General features: G+C 46.3%; 1 protein-coding gene across 1 annotated transcript in view; it reads left to right on the forward strand.

The window, feature by feature from the left end:
* Nucleotides 1–10,947, forward strand: part of ABCA2 (ATP binding cassette subfamily A member 2) — a 90,966-nt gene extending 80,019 nt beyond the window's left edge. The window contains exons 42-51 of the mRNA XM_048512004.1: nucleotides 1,514–1,631; nucleotides 1,846–2,024; nucleotides 2,495–2,636; nucleotides 3,310–3,444; nucleotides 4,374–4,477; nucleotides 4,622–4,714; nucleotides 5,534–5,636; nucleotides 5,911–6,048; nucleotides 6,251–6,457; nucleotides 7,122–10,947. Coding sequence (XP_048367961.1) covers nucleotides 1,514–1,631; nucleotides 1,846–2,024; nucleotides 2,495–2,636; nucleotides 3,310–3,444; nucleotides 4,374–4,477; nucleotides 4,622–4,714; nucleotides 5,534–5,636; nucleotides 5,911–6,048; nucleotides 6,251–6,457; nucleotides 7,122–7,157 — 1,255 coding nt within the window. The 3' untranslated portion in view covers nucleotides 7,158–10,947. The remainder of the gene's footprint in view (nucleotides 1–1,513; nucleotides 1,632–1,845; nucleotides 2,025–2,494; nucleotides 2,637–3,309; nucleotides 3,445–4,373; nucleotides 4,478–4,621; nucleotides 4,715–5,533; nucleotides 5,637–5,910; nucleotides 6,049–6,250; nucleotides 6,458–7,121) is intronic.
* Nucleotides 10,948–15,267: the final 4,320 nt, after the last annotated feature.

A 15,267-nucleotide genomic window follows, 5' to 3' on the forward strand; every position in this document is an offset into this window, starting at 1 on the left:
AATTAACTGTCACTGCTGTTAATGTAATAAACTGAATTATTTAAAAGCATTTGACCCTGTCAGCTGGGCAAATCTTTTTTGACTAGTCATTACAGCCTTACATTCAAGTTTTGGCAAGAGGTGAGTACTGAGAAGAGACACAAAGAGGTGGAGTGTTCTGGAATGGCTCAAGGACTTTGGGCTAGATCCACAGTCCTTGGGCTCGGTGGGTGCCCTTGGAACCAACAGAAGAAGAAGAATTTATTACTATTGAAGACCAAGATTTGCAACCAAATACAATATAGAATTGGAACCAACAGCAGAGAGTTGGTGATCTCCATAGGGTAGTTGTTCAGAACTGAGCTTAATTTATGTGCTGAATATAGGCTGGCTTCAACCACAAAGGGTTCCTAAGTTTTAGAAGCCCTTATGCTTTTTAACTTTTACTGCTATGTAAATTTCATTTACAATAAGTTACTCCTCAGTTATAATTCTGCACATAGAATATTTAACACAGTGTACACCCATGTACTTCTCTGGTCACATCATAGATTATATTGGAGCTCTTGCTCTTTTTATAAAAGGAAGGGTAGAGTGTCTACAGTTCAGTGTTGAACAACTCCTGGTGGATTTGCCAGGGATTTAACAGGGATTTAACCCTTATTAGGGTCAGGCAGATTAAATGGCTTTGTGAAAACTTCTCCTGCAGTAAATCTGTAGTTGAGCACCTCCCTGGGAAGACCTCCAGTTCAGTCTCCAGATGTCTATAGGTAGCAGATGTTGGAGAAGACTGTTTTCTACTTGGAACCTTAGAGAGTTGCCACCAGTCAGAAAAGACAATGCTAAACTAGATTGGACCAACGATCCAACTCGAATTCTGGCAGTTCTATGTTGATCACAAGCTGATATAAGCGTGGTTACATCTTCGAAGGATTTCCTGAGATGACTAGATTGTGATCTGCTGAAGTTAGGAAGTTTTTTTTTCCACGTATGATCTTAGAATGTCTGTCTGTCTGTCTGATATGCTAAAACACACCTAACTCTCACTCTTCTCTGCTTGCCTCAGGGCTTGTAACTACGTCGGAAAACTAATTTTGGAAGAAAAATTTGCTTTGGTCACCATGACTAAGCATCAGACATTTCAGCTATAATAATGAACTAGGAGGCAGAAGAACAGCTTAAGCATGTTGATTTTCACTGTTGCATTTTAAAGGCAATCTTTGGGGGTGGGAAGAGGCGTAGCAAGGGGGGAAAGCACCCAGTGCACTGGTGCGTTCTCCGCCCCTGTTCCGCCCTGGAACGCCCTCGCCACACCCCCATGGGGTGCGCGCCCGGTGCATTGCGCCCCCTCCCGTCCCCTTGGAGCTATGCCTCTGGGGGTGGGGCATAGGTTTACTGTGGTATTTGCAGTGGAATGTAAACACAGCTGTGCACTCTTGGAAATGACTGATTCTCTTCTGATCTGAGAAAAGAATAAGCCACTGTGGCAGGTTTCACCCCAGATCCTCTCTTCCTGTTTCTCTCCCTGTACCAGACGTCTTCCTGTGTCCACCAAGCCCATTGAGGATGACGTGGACGTTGCAAATGAGCGGCATCGTGTGTTGCGCGGAGATGCTGACAATGACATGCTCAAGATTGAGAACCTTACTAAGGTAAAGGCATATTTACTTGGTAGGGGGAACAGAGCTGCTGTTGTGTCATGTAGAACTGAGAGAGGTCCCTGGAAGGTGAGGAAGCCAGGTCATTCGCCAGGAAAGGAGTTCCTTTGCAAATTCACACACTAGCCTGATGTGTACGATACAAGCCAAGAGTCAGGAAAGCATTCACTTGGCTCTACCTGTATGTCATTTCCTCATTATGTGCCAGGTATACAAGTCCCGCAAAATTGGGCGCATACTCGCTGTGGACCGCCTGTGTGTGGGCGTCAGACCAGGGGAATGCTTTGGCCTGCTGGGTGTGAATGGAGCTGGAAAGACAACCACCTTCAAGATGCTGACAGGGGATGAAAGCACAACCGGTGGGGAAGCCTTTGTCAATGGGCACAGGTATATCCATAAGCACTTATTTTTGAACGGCAGCCCCTGTTTCCCAGAGGGCTGAGCAGAAAGTGGCAATTCTTATGTACAAATGGTATCACTGAATACCTCAGGTTACCACTTGCTGAGGATAAGCAGGAGAGACCTGTTGCTTTCATGCCCCACTTTTAGGCTTCTTGGATGCTTTTGTGGCTAGCCACTGTTAGAAACAAGATGCTGGACTAGATAGATCTGCCCTAATCAAATCCAGGAAAGTTCTTCTGTGCCAGGGCTACACTTTCTCTGCAAATGGTGTAATCTTCTATAAGGCACAGTCTGCTCAATCATCATGCAATTTTGAAAAATGGTGGAAATTATGCCCTTTCAGTTCCTATGCTGTTGTTTGATATAGTTTGATTTTCTTATTTCTTGCACAGTGTGCCTTTCTCCTTTCATTTCTGTAATTGCAAATCTCTCCACCTCTTCCTCTGTTCCTGCAGCATCTTGAAGGAGCTTCTCCAGGTACAACAGAGCTTGGGCTACTGTCCACAGTTTGATGCACTTTTTGACGAGTTGACTGCGCAAGAGCACCTGGAGCTGTTTACCCGGCTGCGTGGCATCCCCTGGAAGGACGAGGACCGGGTAAGCCAGCAGCGCAGTAATGCCACGTGAAGTTGCCTTGAGCCGTTTGTCTACTAGCTTCTTTCCCCCCCCCCCCTTTCCTTTAGGAAGACTTGTTGTGGGGGCCGGGGGGAGAGATGAAATGCAAATGTGTTAAAGGGACAGGCTTGCGTGTTCACGTCCAGATCATGAGGTAACCACTCAGATTGCCGGTCCCTGCAGCCGTTTATAGCAATATAAGATAGAGATATGAAGTATAACAACACTTGCTGATCTTAGTAAAGTCTGGCTGCAGACAGAGTGGATAGATATATGGCTGCAGCTTTCCACTCGCTTCAAGCAAGTTGTAGCTTGAAAGGGGGGGGGAGCTTTCAGCTGGAGCTGGAGGCATGAAGAAGGAGTGCTTTGCACCCCTTTGCAAAGCCAAACTGCAGTTGTTTTTCAACGTTGTTCCAACTCGAGCAACCTGGCAATCAAGGAAGATAGAGTGTGTATTCATTCATATTCATAGCCAGAAGACCATGTAATGAAAATTTACACATTTCAGTTCCTGTTCATTACTTGCCACTGGAGAAGTAAAATGACAGACATCATAATCCATATTATTGGTTGCAGCTACATCGTTGCTTGTGGTGGTTTTGTGGATGAAATAGATACTGAAGGTCTTCATGTTGATGTCCTCTGCTTTTGTCAGGTGGTGAAGTGGGCACTAAAGAAGCTGGAACTAACCAAATATGCTAACAAACCTGCTAGCACCTACAGCGGTGGCAACAAGAGGAAGCTCTCTACAGCCATTGCCCTCATTGGCTACCCAGCATTCATTTTCCTGGTGAGGGTCAGAGATGTGGGTCAGGTGCCTGATACGGACCGAGGGATTTGCACTTCAAAACTTTTCCTCTTAAGTTTGAGTTGGTATTTCAGAAAAGACATGGTTATTTCATCCTGAAATTTCGGGAGCATTGATACAATTTCAGGAATCAGTTTTGGGTAATTTAGGAGGGAGTCAGGAATATATTGGTAGACAGTGGGCAGGTCTACCACCATTGTTTTCAGTGGGTGGTGCACTTGGTGTCTGTCACCAGAGGGAGGCCAGCTTTCCTGCCCATCGAGAACTCAACTGCATAATTTGTGGACCTGACATTTAGATTCAAATTCTAGGTCTACTCTGAAGCTGAAATTACCCAATCCTGAAATTTTAGAATGTGAATTGTTTTGAATTCTGAAATTTTGGGATAGCCTTTTGCCATTTCAAATATCCCTGAGTATAAATAAACCAGCAAATTCAGGCCATAATTTCACCTTGGAAATATCTGAATGCACATACCCGCACAGCCCTTAGGGAAGATTGATGTTTCAATATTGTGTGGTGCGGCAGTGCTCTGCCCCTAGGTTTGCCTGCAGTCGTATTCTCTGTCTTCATATGTGCTGAATCCAGTAGTATTATGGTGGTACAGTGACAGAACCAAAGCATTACAACACCAAAAAACAGGGAAACGAAATGTTTGTGTCTAGGGGTTTCTATTTACAGAGGAGGCGTTTTTAAAAATCAGTAGAAGGTTTCCAGCCACAAAAAAATAAATGTGCAAATCTTCTATAGGAGATCTAGGGAACAAGTTTTCCTAGATCCCATCCACCCTACAAATGCATATTTTAGGGCCCAAAGCCTTTAACACAAGCTTTGATGGGATCAGTACCAGTGATGAAAATCTTGGAGATACTAGTCTGAGAGAGGCTAATGCTTTGCCCCTTTCCTGGCAGGATGAGCCAACGACGGGTATGGACCCCAAAGCCAGGCGATTTCTGTGGAACCTCATCTTGGACATCATCAAAACTGGTCGTTCAGTGGTGCTGACATCGCACAGGTTGGGGGGGTCCTATTCCTACTGTCTGAGGGGTTAATAAATTAGGAGCATGTGCTTTGCTGTTCTTCCAACTGGAAGACTAAATGTGTGACTTGAGTCCAAGGTGATCCACCCGGCTTATGCCTTCCTTTCCATTTTCCTCAGCATGGAAGAATGTGAGGCCCTCTGCACTCGTCTGGCAATCATGGTGAACGGGCGCCTGAAGTGTCTTGGCAGCATCCAGCACCTGAAAAACAGGTATTTGAGAGGATGACAAAGGAGGGGGGAAAGATGCCCTTTCAAACCTCCCCAGAGCTGTGCTGATAGTGTATAAGCAAGGATCCTATCATCTCACTGCCCTGTAGAACAGGGTTCCTGTGAGTCTCTGTTGTACTGGATAGAGCACATTTGCTGGAGTATCCAAGGGTTCTGTGAAGGCCAGCAGCCACAGCACCACAAACTGGATCCTCCAGCTATCTTTTCGGCATTTGGTGGGAAAATTGAAGTGTGAAAGCCACATGACATTTGCCATCTATAGGCCTTTGCCTTAAACCACAGGTGTCAAACTCGTGGCCCTCCAGATGTTACGGACTACAGTTCCCATCATCCCCTGCCAGCATGATGGGAATTGTAGTCCATAACATCTGGAGGGGCACGAGTTTGACACCTATGACTTACACAAATGCCTCAGGGTACATCTCGTCTTGATCTGGAGCGCTCCAGATAGTCTGGAGTTTGGTCTGAAATGAATCTTCCCCCCAAAATTGTGTAAGGATAACTTAATTTTGGCAGCTGAGAGAAGGCATAAGAGGAGGCTTTGTACTAGACTGGTTCTCTTTCTTAATGAGTAGTTTATGTCCGTCCTCTTTGGATAACTGTGCATGTGCGTTGACACAGACGTTTCCTTTATAGTATGATTGCAATATGTCCTTTATTTACTGCATTTGCTTCTAAAATTTGTTGTAATGGTAAAAACAAAACCAGGACAAATTCATAGGAGGTGTTCTCTGTTCTTGAGGGGGTGGGAATGTAAGTGGCAAAATTGGATCCTTCACTGACTGTCTTCACGCTGGCCAGGTTTGGGGATGGATACATGATCACCGTGCGGACAAAATCCAGCTTAAACGTCAAGGAGGTGGTGCGATTCTTCAACAGGAACTTCCCAGAGGCCATCCTCAAGGTGAGGCTTATTCCAGCAACAGAGGTTTCACTTCTTGCTCAGCCCTACTTTGAAGCACAGTTGTCGGTTTTGTTGTGAGGATAAAATGGGAAGAGGGAGCGGAGAACCCCATGAGCTTCTTGGAGAGTGCAGTAAATATGAAAATATGAAGTCCAGAGGAATGGGCTGAGGGGAGGTTTGCTCATGTGAATATGCATGTGTGGAAGGCGACTGGAAGAGTTGAGCAGGACCCCTCGTACCACTGACATTTCCCTCCCTCTTCTTACTCTCCCAGGAAAGGCATCACACAAAGGTACAGTATCAGCTCAAGTCGGAGCAGATCTCCCTAGCCCAAGTGTTCAGCAAGATGGAGCAGGTGGTGGACGTCTTGGGCATTGAAGATTATTCTGTCAGCCAAACCACGCTGGACAATGTAAGTATGGAAGGAGGTCAGGAAAATTCCTTGAGACAAGAGGCTGCAGCTTTCTGGCTGGGTTGGAAGTTTTAATGCCAGCTTTTGGAGAGCAGGGCTGGGAAAGACCTCTGCCCCAGATCCTGGAGACAGATCCGTGGCCCTGAAATTGATTTCCTGATCCTCTTGTTTCCTCCTAATCCCCTCCCCTGCCATTTCCTAGGTGTTTGTGAACTTTGCCAAGAAACAGAGTGATAATCTGGAACAGCAGGAGACCAGCCCAGCCTGTTCAATGGAGTCTCCGTTGCAACGCTTGCTGAATCTCTTGCGCCCCCGGCCTGCCCCAACTGAACTGCGGGCCCTGGTGGTGGAGGAGCCTGAAGACCTGGAAACGGATGATGAGGGACTGATCAGCTTTGAGGAAGAGCGGGTGAGCAGGGGGTAAAGCAAGCTTGTGGGAGATGGAAGCTATGCACATTGGACCTTACCAGGGAAGTAAGAAACCTCTTTGGTTGGGGAAATGAATGTCCTGCAGAATCAAGGAATGCTGAGATACATGGAGGCTGACAGTTGGGAAAGAGATGCAGGGTGGTGGTAAGGATGCTGAAGGCCAGGAGGCAAGATGTTTAAGGAAGGGTAGAGTAGATGGTGGATCAGAGCAGCCATTGTTGACACAAAAGATGCATTGAAAAAATGCAAAGAAATCTGCCAGGAAGGGATTGGCAGCGAAAGAGTGAGACTGGATCTCACACAGGGCTGGTGGGCATGAAATGGTGTGGAAGGGCAGGTCAAAGGTAGGAAGGGGATTTGGAAGAGAAGGAACTGGAGGTCAAGTGAGAAGTGCCCGGGTGTCCAACTCGGGTGTTTTAGATATTCATGGACTACAATTCCCATCAGCCCCTGCCATACCAGCAGGGGCTGGTAGGAATTGTAGTCCATGAGCATCTGAAGTGCCAGAGTTGGACACCCCTACAGTAGTGGGAGGAGTTGTAGTCTGCACGTTGATTTGAACTGCAGCTAACCACATTGTCTGTTGCTAAGTGTAGTTGGCTCCAGTTTTCAACGGGGACTCCTTTTTTGCTTGTTGTTTGCAGGCTCAGCTCTCCTTCAACACTGACACGCTTTGCTGAAAAATGGAGAGGGACACGGCCCCCTTCCCAGCTTTAAACCTCAGACTCCCTCCCACCTGGCGCCCACTTTCCTTGCCCCTCGCCTGGCCCTCCTTTGAGAGGTAGCCGCCTCCTATTTAGTGAGGTGGCAGGAGGCGAGGGAGTATCTTGAAGCCCTGCCAGTGAGGCCTTCACAAGCATCTGACTTCAGTCACCGTCCTGGAGGGTGCTGACGCATCACCAGCGAGTCCCGCGAAAGAAGAGCTGGCCTGGGGCTGGCAGCTGCACTTATGGGGAGCAGAGACGGCTGTTAGCGGCGTGATCTCCAGCAGCAGACCCAAAGAGGAGGAACTGTGTGCCCCCACCTTTAGTGCACCTCTCTTGGTCCTTGGAAGGACCATTGGCCTGGCTTAGGGGCAGAAGGTGCTAGCACAGGAACCTTGCAGGCACCACAGCGACGGCAGACTGACAACGCGTTCCTGACTCCGACAGTTTACTCTTGGCTGCTGTTGAATGCTTTTTGCAAAAGGAGACGCTGCCTCTGAAACCACCCCCCGCAACCTGGGGGATATTCGAACCCTTTTTTATGGTGTTGATTTGGTTTTCTGGCTTGGCACTGCTTTCCTGGGCGGCTGTTTGCACAGTGTCCCCCAGAGCTTGGAAAGGGAAGTCGCCAGCTGACTGATGTAACTTTGCACCCAGAGATTTGTCTGGATGTTTTACTCCCTAAAGGGGGACTGATGAATCCTCGAAATGGAAGTATGAGAGAGAATGTGAAGCGTGCCCCCTAGCGAAATGACTGTGGGGCTACAGGCTCCCTTTTTTTTCACTCTGGTACGACGTCAAGGGCCAAAAGGGATCGGTACAACCGTCTGCTTTTTGCAGATCTGGAAAATTCCCTGAACCTGCTGGGCATCTTTTTTGCTTGTGCTAAAGCAAGTGTATTTGTGAGTGTGCGTGTGTGTGTTCTTTCCCTGTTCCTCGGTCTCTGCTCCCCTCTATCCCAACGAAGGGTCCCTGAGCTATTTTTTTAAACTTAACTAATCATGAAATGCTGCTCTTATTTGAAAAAATAAACTGAACTAATGCTTCTAGCCCTCATGGCTGTGGAAACACCAACAATGTATCTGCTTTAAAGGCTTAGAGAGGAGAAGGATTTGGAGCAAGGCTTAGCTGAGGCTGGGCTAGGTGAGTGTCCTTACCTAATGTTTGCCAGCATCCTGTTGCAGAACTGGAGATTTTCAGGAGGCATCAAGGTGAGCCCAGAACTCCCTTTGGAGCAACATATTACAGCAATAATCAAGGGCAGGTTGAAGACTGGCAGTCAGGCCTGGCTTGAGGGAGAGTCCGAGGTTGAACTGTCATGACATTGGGTCAACAGGAGATGTTTGTGCCAGCAGTGAGGCTGATCTGGCAGGATCAGTTTCCTGATCCTCAGAATTTAAGGCTGGATTTTCCATTTCAGGGATCAAGTCCGAGCATCTTTCTTAGCGCTATGGTTCTTTTTGAACATCCAGATGCCAGGGCTGTCTGAAGGTGCCTCCCCCCATGATAGGGAAGCATGTATGCCCCTAGTTCCCTGTAGTTCAGAATTCTGCTAATGGTGACTGGCCAGTTGCCACTGGGAAACTTAGTGCAAGGGCAAGATGGGAGACAGCAGGGTACTGTGGTCAGTCTCTAACATCTGATATTCAGAGGTATGCTGCCTCTGAGCACAGAGGCCTAGTTTGAGCGGTCGTAGCAGCTAGCGTAGAATTCCTCCTCTGTGAATTGATGCAGTATTTTGCAGGCTAGCAATACCATGATCCATTGCCATGTTTCGAGGGCGCTGAATTCTCTTTGGTGGGGATGGTTGAAGCTAAAGGGGAGATCTTTTTGGCCCAGATGGTGCTTTGGAAGGAAACCTGCCTCTCCTCCTGGGGAGAAATGGAGCAGATAAGTGTTTTTGTCTTTTTGGGGAGAGCAGAAGTTGAAAAGGCGTCCAGCACCATCAGCCATAAATTGCACTTGTGTGAATATCTTTGCGTTAAATGCAGAAAGACAGATAAGACATGATCAGGTTAGTTTCTCTAACCTGCCATAAACATGAAATCAGTGGACCGATCCTTTCTTGGTTACTGGCATCCATATGCAAAACAGGGAATCAGGCGCCTTTTGAAAACAAGAGCACCATTTGAAATTCATGTCACATTGGTAGGTGTTGTGCAGTTCTCAGTTACAGTTCTCTTTGCCACTATGTTCCAAATGTAAATTGCCCCTCAGGGGACTTAAGTACGGTCTAAAACTTACCCAGAGAATACTAAAATTCCAGTCTTTGGAAGCCCTCTAGCATCCTGTGGGAAGTTGGCCTCATGGGAGTTTTTAATCTAAGTACCCACCAACAGAGGAGTTTCCCTGCTATATCTCTGCATTGTCTGCTGCTCTGTCCTTTCTTTCCAATCAGCTTTCACTAAGTGATTCTGGTAATTCTGGCACATCTCTGCCTCAGTTGGGAAGGGATTGAATTGTTTGCTACCCTCCCTTTTGAGGAGGCTGCAAAGTGTGTCTCTGTGAGTTGCAGCTCTGCCTGTCTACTTCCAATCAGGAACCGCACCCAAGGAGGAGAGAGGTTCCTTTTCAGAGGAAGGGGGATTTTTAAATTTTCTAGATTCTAGAAAGTACATATTTTCAGGCGTATGAATAAAGTATGCCTTTTTCCGGGGGTGGGGGTGGGTGGGGTGTCGGGGGTCTGGTCTCATCAATCTGAAAGACACTGGGATGGATTGTAAGGGCTTTGCTGAATGTTTGTCTAAGGTACTTTAAAGCATTTTATATTTCTCTATTTCTCTCTCCCCCTGTTTCGTAGTTTGTTTCTATCTCTAGATGGATTCTGGCCATCGTGTTTTGGCACCCTTCTCTGTCTGTCCCTTGCTCATTATGTGCAATTGTGCGGCTGTCTTCCCTCTGCCCCTTCCCTTTTGCTTTCCTGCCTCCCCCTCTTTGCTGCTCCTTGCCAGACAGCTCCCTATTCTGCAAGATGTTGTGCCAAATGAGCTGCTTAGCACAGCTGTAGACTTACAAAATGTGGTTTTTTTCCTTATAAAATTCTGGTGCGATTTTTTTCTTGCAAGCATGGGATTTTTTTTAAGGTTCAGTTTCTTTAGAACAGGGGTGTCCAACGCCGGTGCCCCAGATGTTCACAGACTACGATTCCCATCAGACTGATGGGAATCGTAGTCCTTGAACATCTGGGGCACCAGAGCTGGACACCCCTGCTTTAGAAGAATCCGGGGGTTACTAGAGTATAAATGGCCTCAGTGACACTCAGGGGCAAGAGATCAGGGCGGGGTCAACTGCATGTATGTGATAGCTCCTTGGAGCAGCAGGTTTTCCCAGAGATTTCTTGAATTGTCTCTCTCTGCAGCTAACTTGCAACTCAAGATCTTGTGTCTTTGGACCTTATCAAGAGTGCAACCCCAAAACGAGCAACCGTGGGATCCATTCCTTCACCCTGTCCCATGAGGAGCTCACATGCATGTGTTTTAAAGACATCCCAGACGCTTGCCCTTTGTGGAACTGACTGCCTTTGGTTCTTGCTCTCTGGCACACTGCCTTAACACTTTGGGCTTTCCCCCCGGTTTTCTGATTCATCTGGCCAGTTCCCCATGCACTGTGCCTCACTGAGCCAGAATCAGGGCTATTTCATTGGCCTTTGTGGGGATTCTTGGTGGTCAGTAAGGGCCTTACAACAAGCCTGTACATTGCTAGCAAAAAAAAGAAGTCAAAATGTGAAAATAATTATTGTTTTAATAAAAATTGTAATAACCAACCAGCAATCATTTGGATACTTTTGCTGTTCTGTTACTTGCTCTTTAGCAGTGCATGTTGGCAGCCAAAGGATCTTAGACGGGATGGACTGTGGCTCTTCTAATTTTCATACATTGCTTGATCTGTGAGCCACCACAACGGGAGAAACTCCAAAGTAGCCAGAAGGAGGTCCAGATGAGAAGAGGGTATCTATCTAGAGATTTTAACGGTAGAGGAGCAATCCTTAGGGACCACACTAAGTTTTGTCCAGTAGTGCTGAAGGAACAGTCTGGAATGGAACTGAACCCAGTTTGCTTGTGTTCAAATTCCACTTTCATCCTTTTTTTCCAAGAGCACTTACTATTAGGGCTGGCATCTATGACTGGCATCTTATTGATCATGTCTTGGACCACATTTCCAGAACTCTGTCCATGACTGGAGAATTTGAGGCTTTTCTCTGACTGGAAGAATATCAGAATTCTTTCTCTGACTGGGAGAAAGACAGAATCCTGGCTGTTATTGGTGGTTTGGGATTTAAGGTGTTGGACTAGGACCTAGGAACCCCGGTGTTCAAATCCCCACTGATGCCAAAGGGTGACCTTTAGACCAGTCACATACTAGGCTGCAACCCTGGCTAATATTCCAATGGGAGATCTCCAAGGAATACCAGGGTTGTGACAGAAAGGTAGGCAGACAAACCACCTCCAAGCAGTGTTCCTTGAAAACCCTATAGGGCTGTGGTGGTGAACCTTTGGAACTCCAGATGTTATGGACTACAATTCCCATCAGCCCCTGCCAGCATAGCCAATTGGCCATGCTGGCAGGGGCTGATGGGAATTTTAGTCCATAACATCTGGAGTGCCAAAGGTTCACCACCACTGCTATAGGGTTTTCCTATAGGGTTGCCCTAATCAGCTGTGATTTGAAGGTGCCAAAAAACTGAGAGAAAGATGACCAAAAAGGGTCATAAGGAAAATAAGGGGATTAATGGATATTAGGTGAGGTAACGGGGAAGGTTGAGTTTCTTTAGAGGAATGGGATGAGTGAATGGGTGTAATATTGAGTTTCCTGAGTGGCCATGCCAGCAGGGGCTGATGGGATTGAAGCACCAGAATTGGACACCCCTGTCCTAAAGGGTTCATTATTGTCCTGCAAACCTTGATTGTTAATCATGGCCTGAATTGGGATGAGCCCTCAGGAAGTCAGAGAATGAGTTCAAGGGAGTATTCTGGTCCCCAGAGGAACCCTGCCTACTTCCTGGTGAGTCAGGAGCTTGATTGCCTGTAGAGTGATCTCAGTTTATCAGTCTTCAACATATGGAGTCTCTCCCACAATCTCAAACACTCTGTAGCCTAAGAAGCCACGGAGGAGGCTCCTGGCCCAGAGGTGCTTTTGGGGTTGCACTATATTCTAAGCACATACACCATTTTCTAAGTACTGCACAAACGAGTTCTGTAAATTGCATTAACATATCAAGTTGTGCTCTAAAGCCCAAGAAATCCATACTGTACCAAAATGATAGTGAAAAGATTCTGCAATATTCAGCCAAAGCAGAATGGACAACAGGATCCCCACATAATCCAAATTTGTGAACTGACCCAGGTGTGTAAAAAAAGTGAAATGGAAAAAAAATACAGATTTGTAGTTGTCTTTGCAACAAAAAGGAAGAAGGGAGGAGGAGGAGGAGGAGGAGGAAGAAGCCCCCTTCCGCGCGTGCAGAATAATGCTCTTTCAATCCACTTTCACAACTGTTTGCAAATAGATTTTGCTATTCTGCAAAGTAAAATCGCACAGTAAAATCCAGCTTCAAAGTGGATTGAAAGTGCATTCTGCATGTGCGGAAGGGGCTGAAGAATTTGAATGTATACCCCAATTTTCTCTCCTGTAAGGAGACTCAAGATGGCTTACAAACTCCTTTCCCTTTCTCTCCCCACAACAGACAGCTTGTGAGGTAGGTGGGATTGAGAGAGTTCTGAAGAACTGTGATTATCCCTAGGTCACCCAGCAGGAATGTCTGGTTCACCAGGTAAGCTTTTGCTACTCAGGTGGAGGAGTGGGGAATCAAACCTGGTTCTCCACATACTCTTAACCACTACACCACACTGGCTCTATACATGACTATATACATGTTTTTATTTCCTATACAACTGTGTAGCTTGCAGAATGCTTTTCAGTCAGGGAACATTGACACTTCTAGATGCAGAATTTTGGGTTTCAGTGTACCAGTGTCTAGCCTTTACGTGGTATTTCCTGTCTTTGGATTTCTGAGCAATCTCTCAATGGTTGTATCATGCACTGTTTTTATCTGCCAGGTTTTCAAAGATCTGTTGACTCATAAACCAGAAATATGATGACTATTTTTATGTTCCTGGAGGTGTGGATCTCTCCCTCTTGGTTTCAGAGTTGTCAAGAGACAAAAGGGCAGGGCAAAGCAGCAGGTTATATATGGAAGAAGTTGCAATGTTTTGGTCCCTGTGACTCAGTTCCAGAGTCAGGGTTGCAAAGACATCATTGGTTGCCCGTTGAAGGGTATACTCTGCGACTTTGTGCAGCAAATGTAAGTTAGCCACTGAAGAATCCCACCAATGAGTCCAGATTTTCTTTGATTATTAGAGAAGAGTAGTTGGGAACCGTTTAACCAGTGAGCCCGGGTTTCCCAGAAATCTGACATGCAGCACCCTGCCTTATACAGGGCTGTGTGTGGGCTGAGACTTTTAAAAAAAATTGCCCCCAATTGAAGCTGAATTCAGCAACTTATATTAAATATTCCAATGAAGCCAACTACACAGTGTTCCTTGTGCTTATGTAGGAAAACGCAGGGAGCTTGGAGGACTGACATCCATCCATTTCGCAGCTACCCTGCACTCTTATTCAGCCACATGCCTAAAGAGGGAGAGGCAAGATACACAATACACCAATCTCAGTTGGCTCGCAGGCCTGATAAGCCCTCTCAAGGAACAAGATCCAATCCTCAGACAGCGTGTTTAACACCCTTGGACAAGATACTTGTTCTTGATTTAAAGTGACAACTTAGGATCTTGAAGTTGAATGTTGTATTAGGGTGTTGTGGGTTTCTGGGTTGTATGGCCGTGTTCCAGTAGCATTTTCTCCTGACGCTTTGCCTGCATCTGTGGCTGGCATCTTCAGAGGATCATACAACTGGAAAACCCACAACACCCTAGTGAATCCGGCCGTGAAAGCCTTCGACAATACAATATTGTATTAGTTTATCATTGAGTACAACTGTAGCATCCACACAACAACATCTGCTTGTTCGATATAATAACAAAAAATAAACAGCGGCAAGATAAACAGCGAAATTTTGAAGATATGGACAATGTGTATGGACTCGATGAAAGAAGCTGGAGTCAATGAGGAAATATGGGAGAAGAGGCTACAAAGAATGAACTTACTGCTGTTTGATAAAATCATGAAGAAAATACGGGGGAGGGGGGAAAGGGGAAAATGTATTGTTTGAAAATGAATGAAGAAGAGTATCAATATAAAATGGAATATTCAAATGATACAATAAAAAATAACAAAAAAACACACATCTGCTTGAATTACTTTGGCAACCTCCTTATAGATTGATGGCATAAGGAGGAGACTGGAAGATCGCAGAGGAGAAGGTGCAGTGTTGGGGTTCTTATGCTGAGCCTTGAAGTCCTAAGAATGCAATCCAAAACCAAGACCAAGGACCACAGAAGCCAGAGAGGCAACACAGACAAGTAGCTGTTAGATTCCATGACCTGGCAGGAGATCTACTGGTGACATTTAAATGGCCCATCTACACAGAGCAGGAAATGGAAGATCCCAACATTGAGCCTTCTCCTCTGCATTTTCTCCAGTGACAGAAACAACCAGCTCCATACCGACCTAGGTGGGAAGCACCAAGGCAAGAGTTTCAGTGATTGCAAAACATCTTTCTGTAATAGGAATGAGGCGGGCTGGCCTGTTGCTTACTGCCTTGAGCAGGCTGCCAGCCAAGCTGTCGTGGGTAGCTGTTCTCCAAAACGTGGGTTGAGAGCTCAGCTCTCAGCCGGATAAGGAGATGGCGTGTATCCAGTTTCCGTTTCACCCAACAGGCTTCTGAATTAAGATCCCCGGTGCTTCACTTTACAAACTCCCAGTGCTCTTGCCAGTCCCTCTAGGTATGGACTCAGATCAAAGGACTTTTTAGGAGTATGATTCAGAGGGAGATGAAGTGTGGGAGGGATGATTTTTAAGTCCTTGTAACGTCCTTGTAAAGTTTCTAAATTCAGGTTGCACATCTAAACACGGGTGGATAGGCTGGTGAATGCAGGTTCTATTCAGCACCATAACCATGGCTGCCATGTTTACCTTT

This window comes from Sphaerodactylus townsendi, linkage group LG12 (assembly GCF_021028975.2).
Source record: "Sphaerodactylus townsendi isolate TG3544 linkage group LG12, MPM_Stown_v2.3, whole genome shotgun sequence".
Taxonomy (NCBI): Eukaryota; Metazoa; Chordata; class Lepidosauria; order Squamata; family Sphaerodactylidae; genus Sphaerodactylus; species Sphaerodactylus townsendi.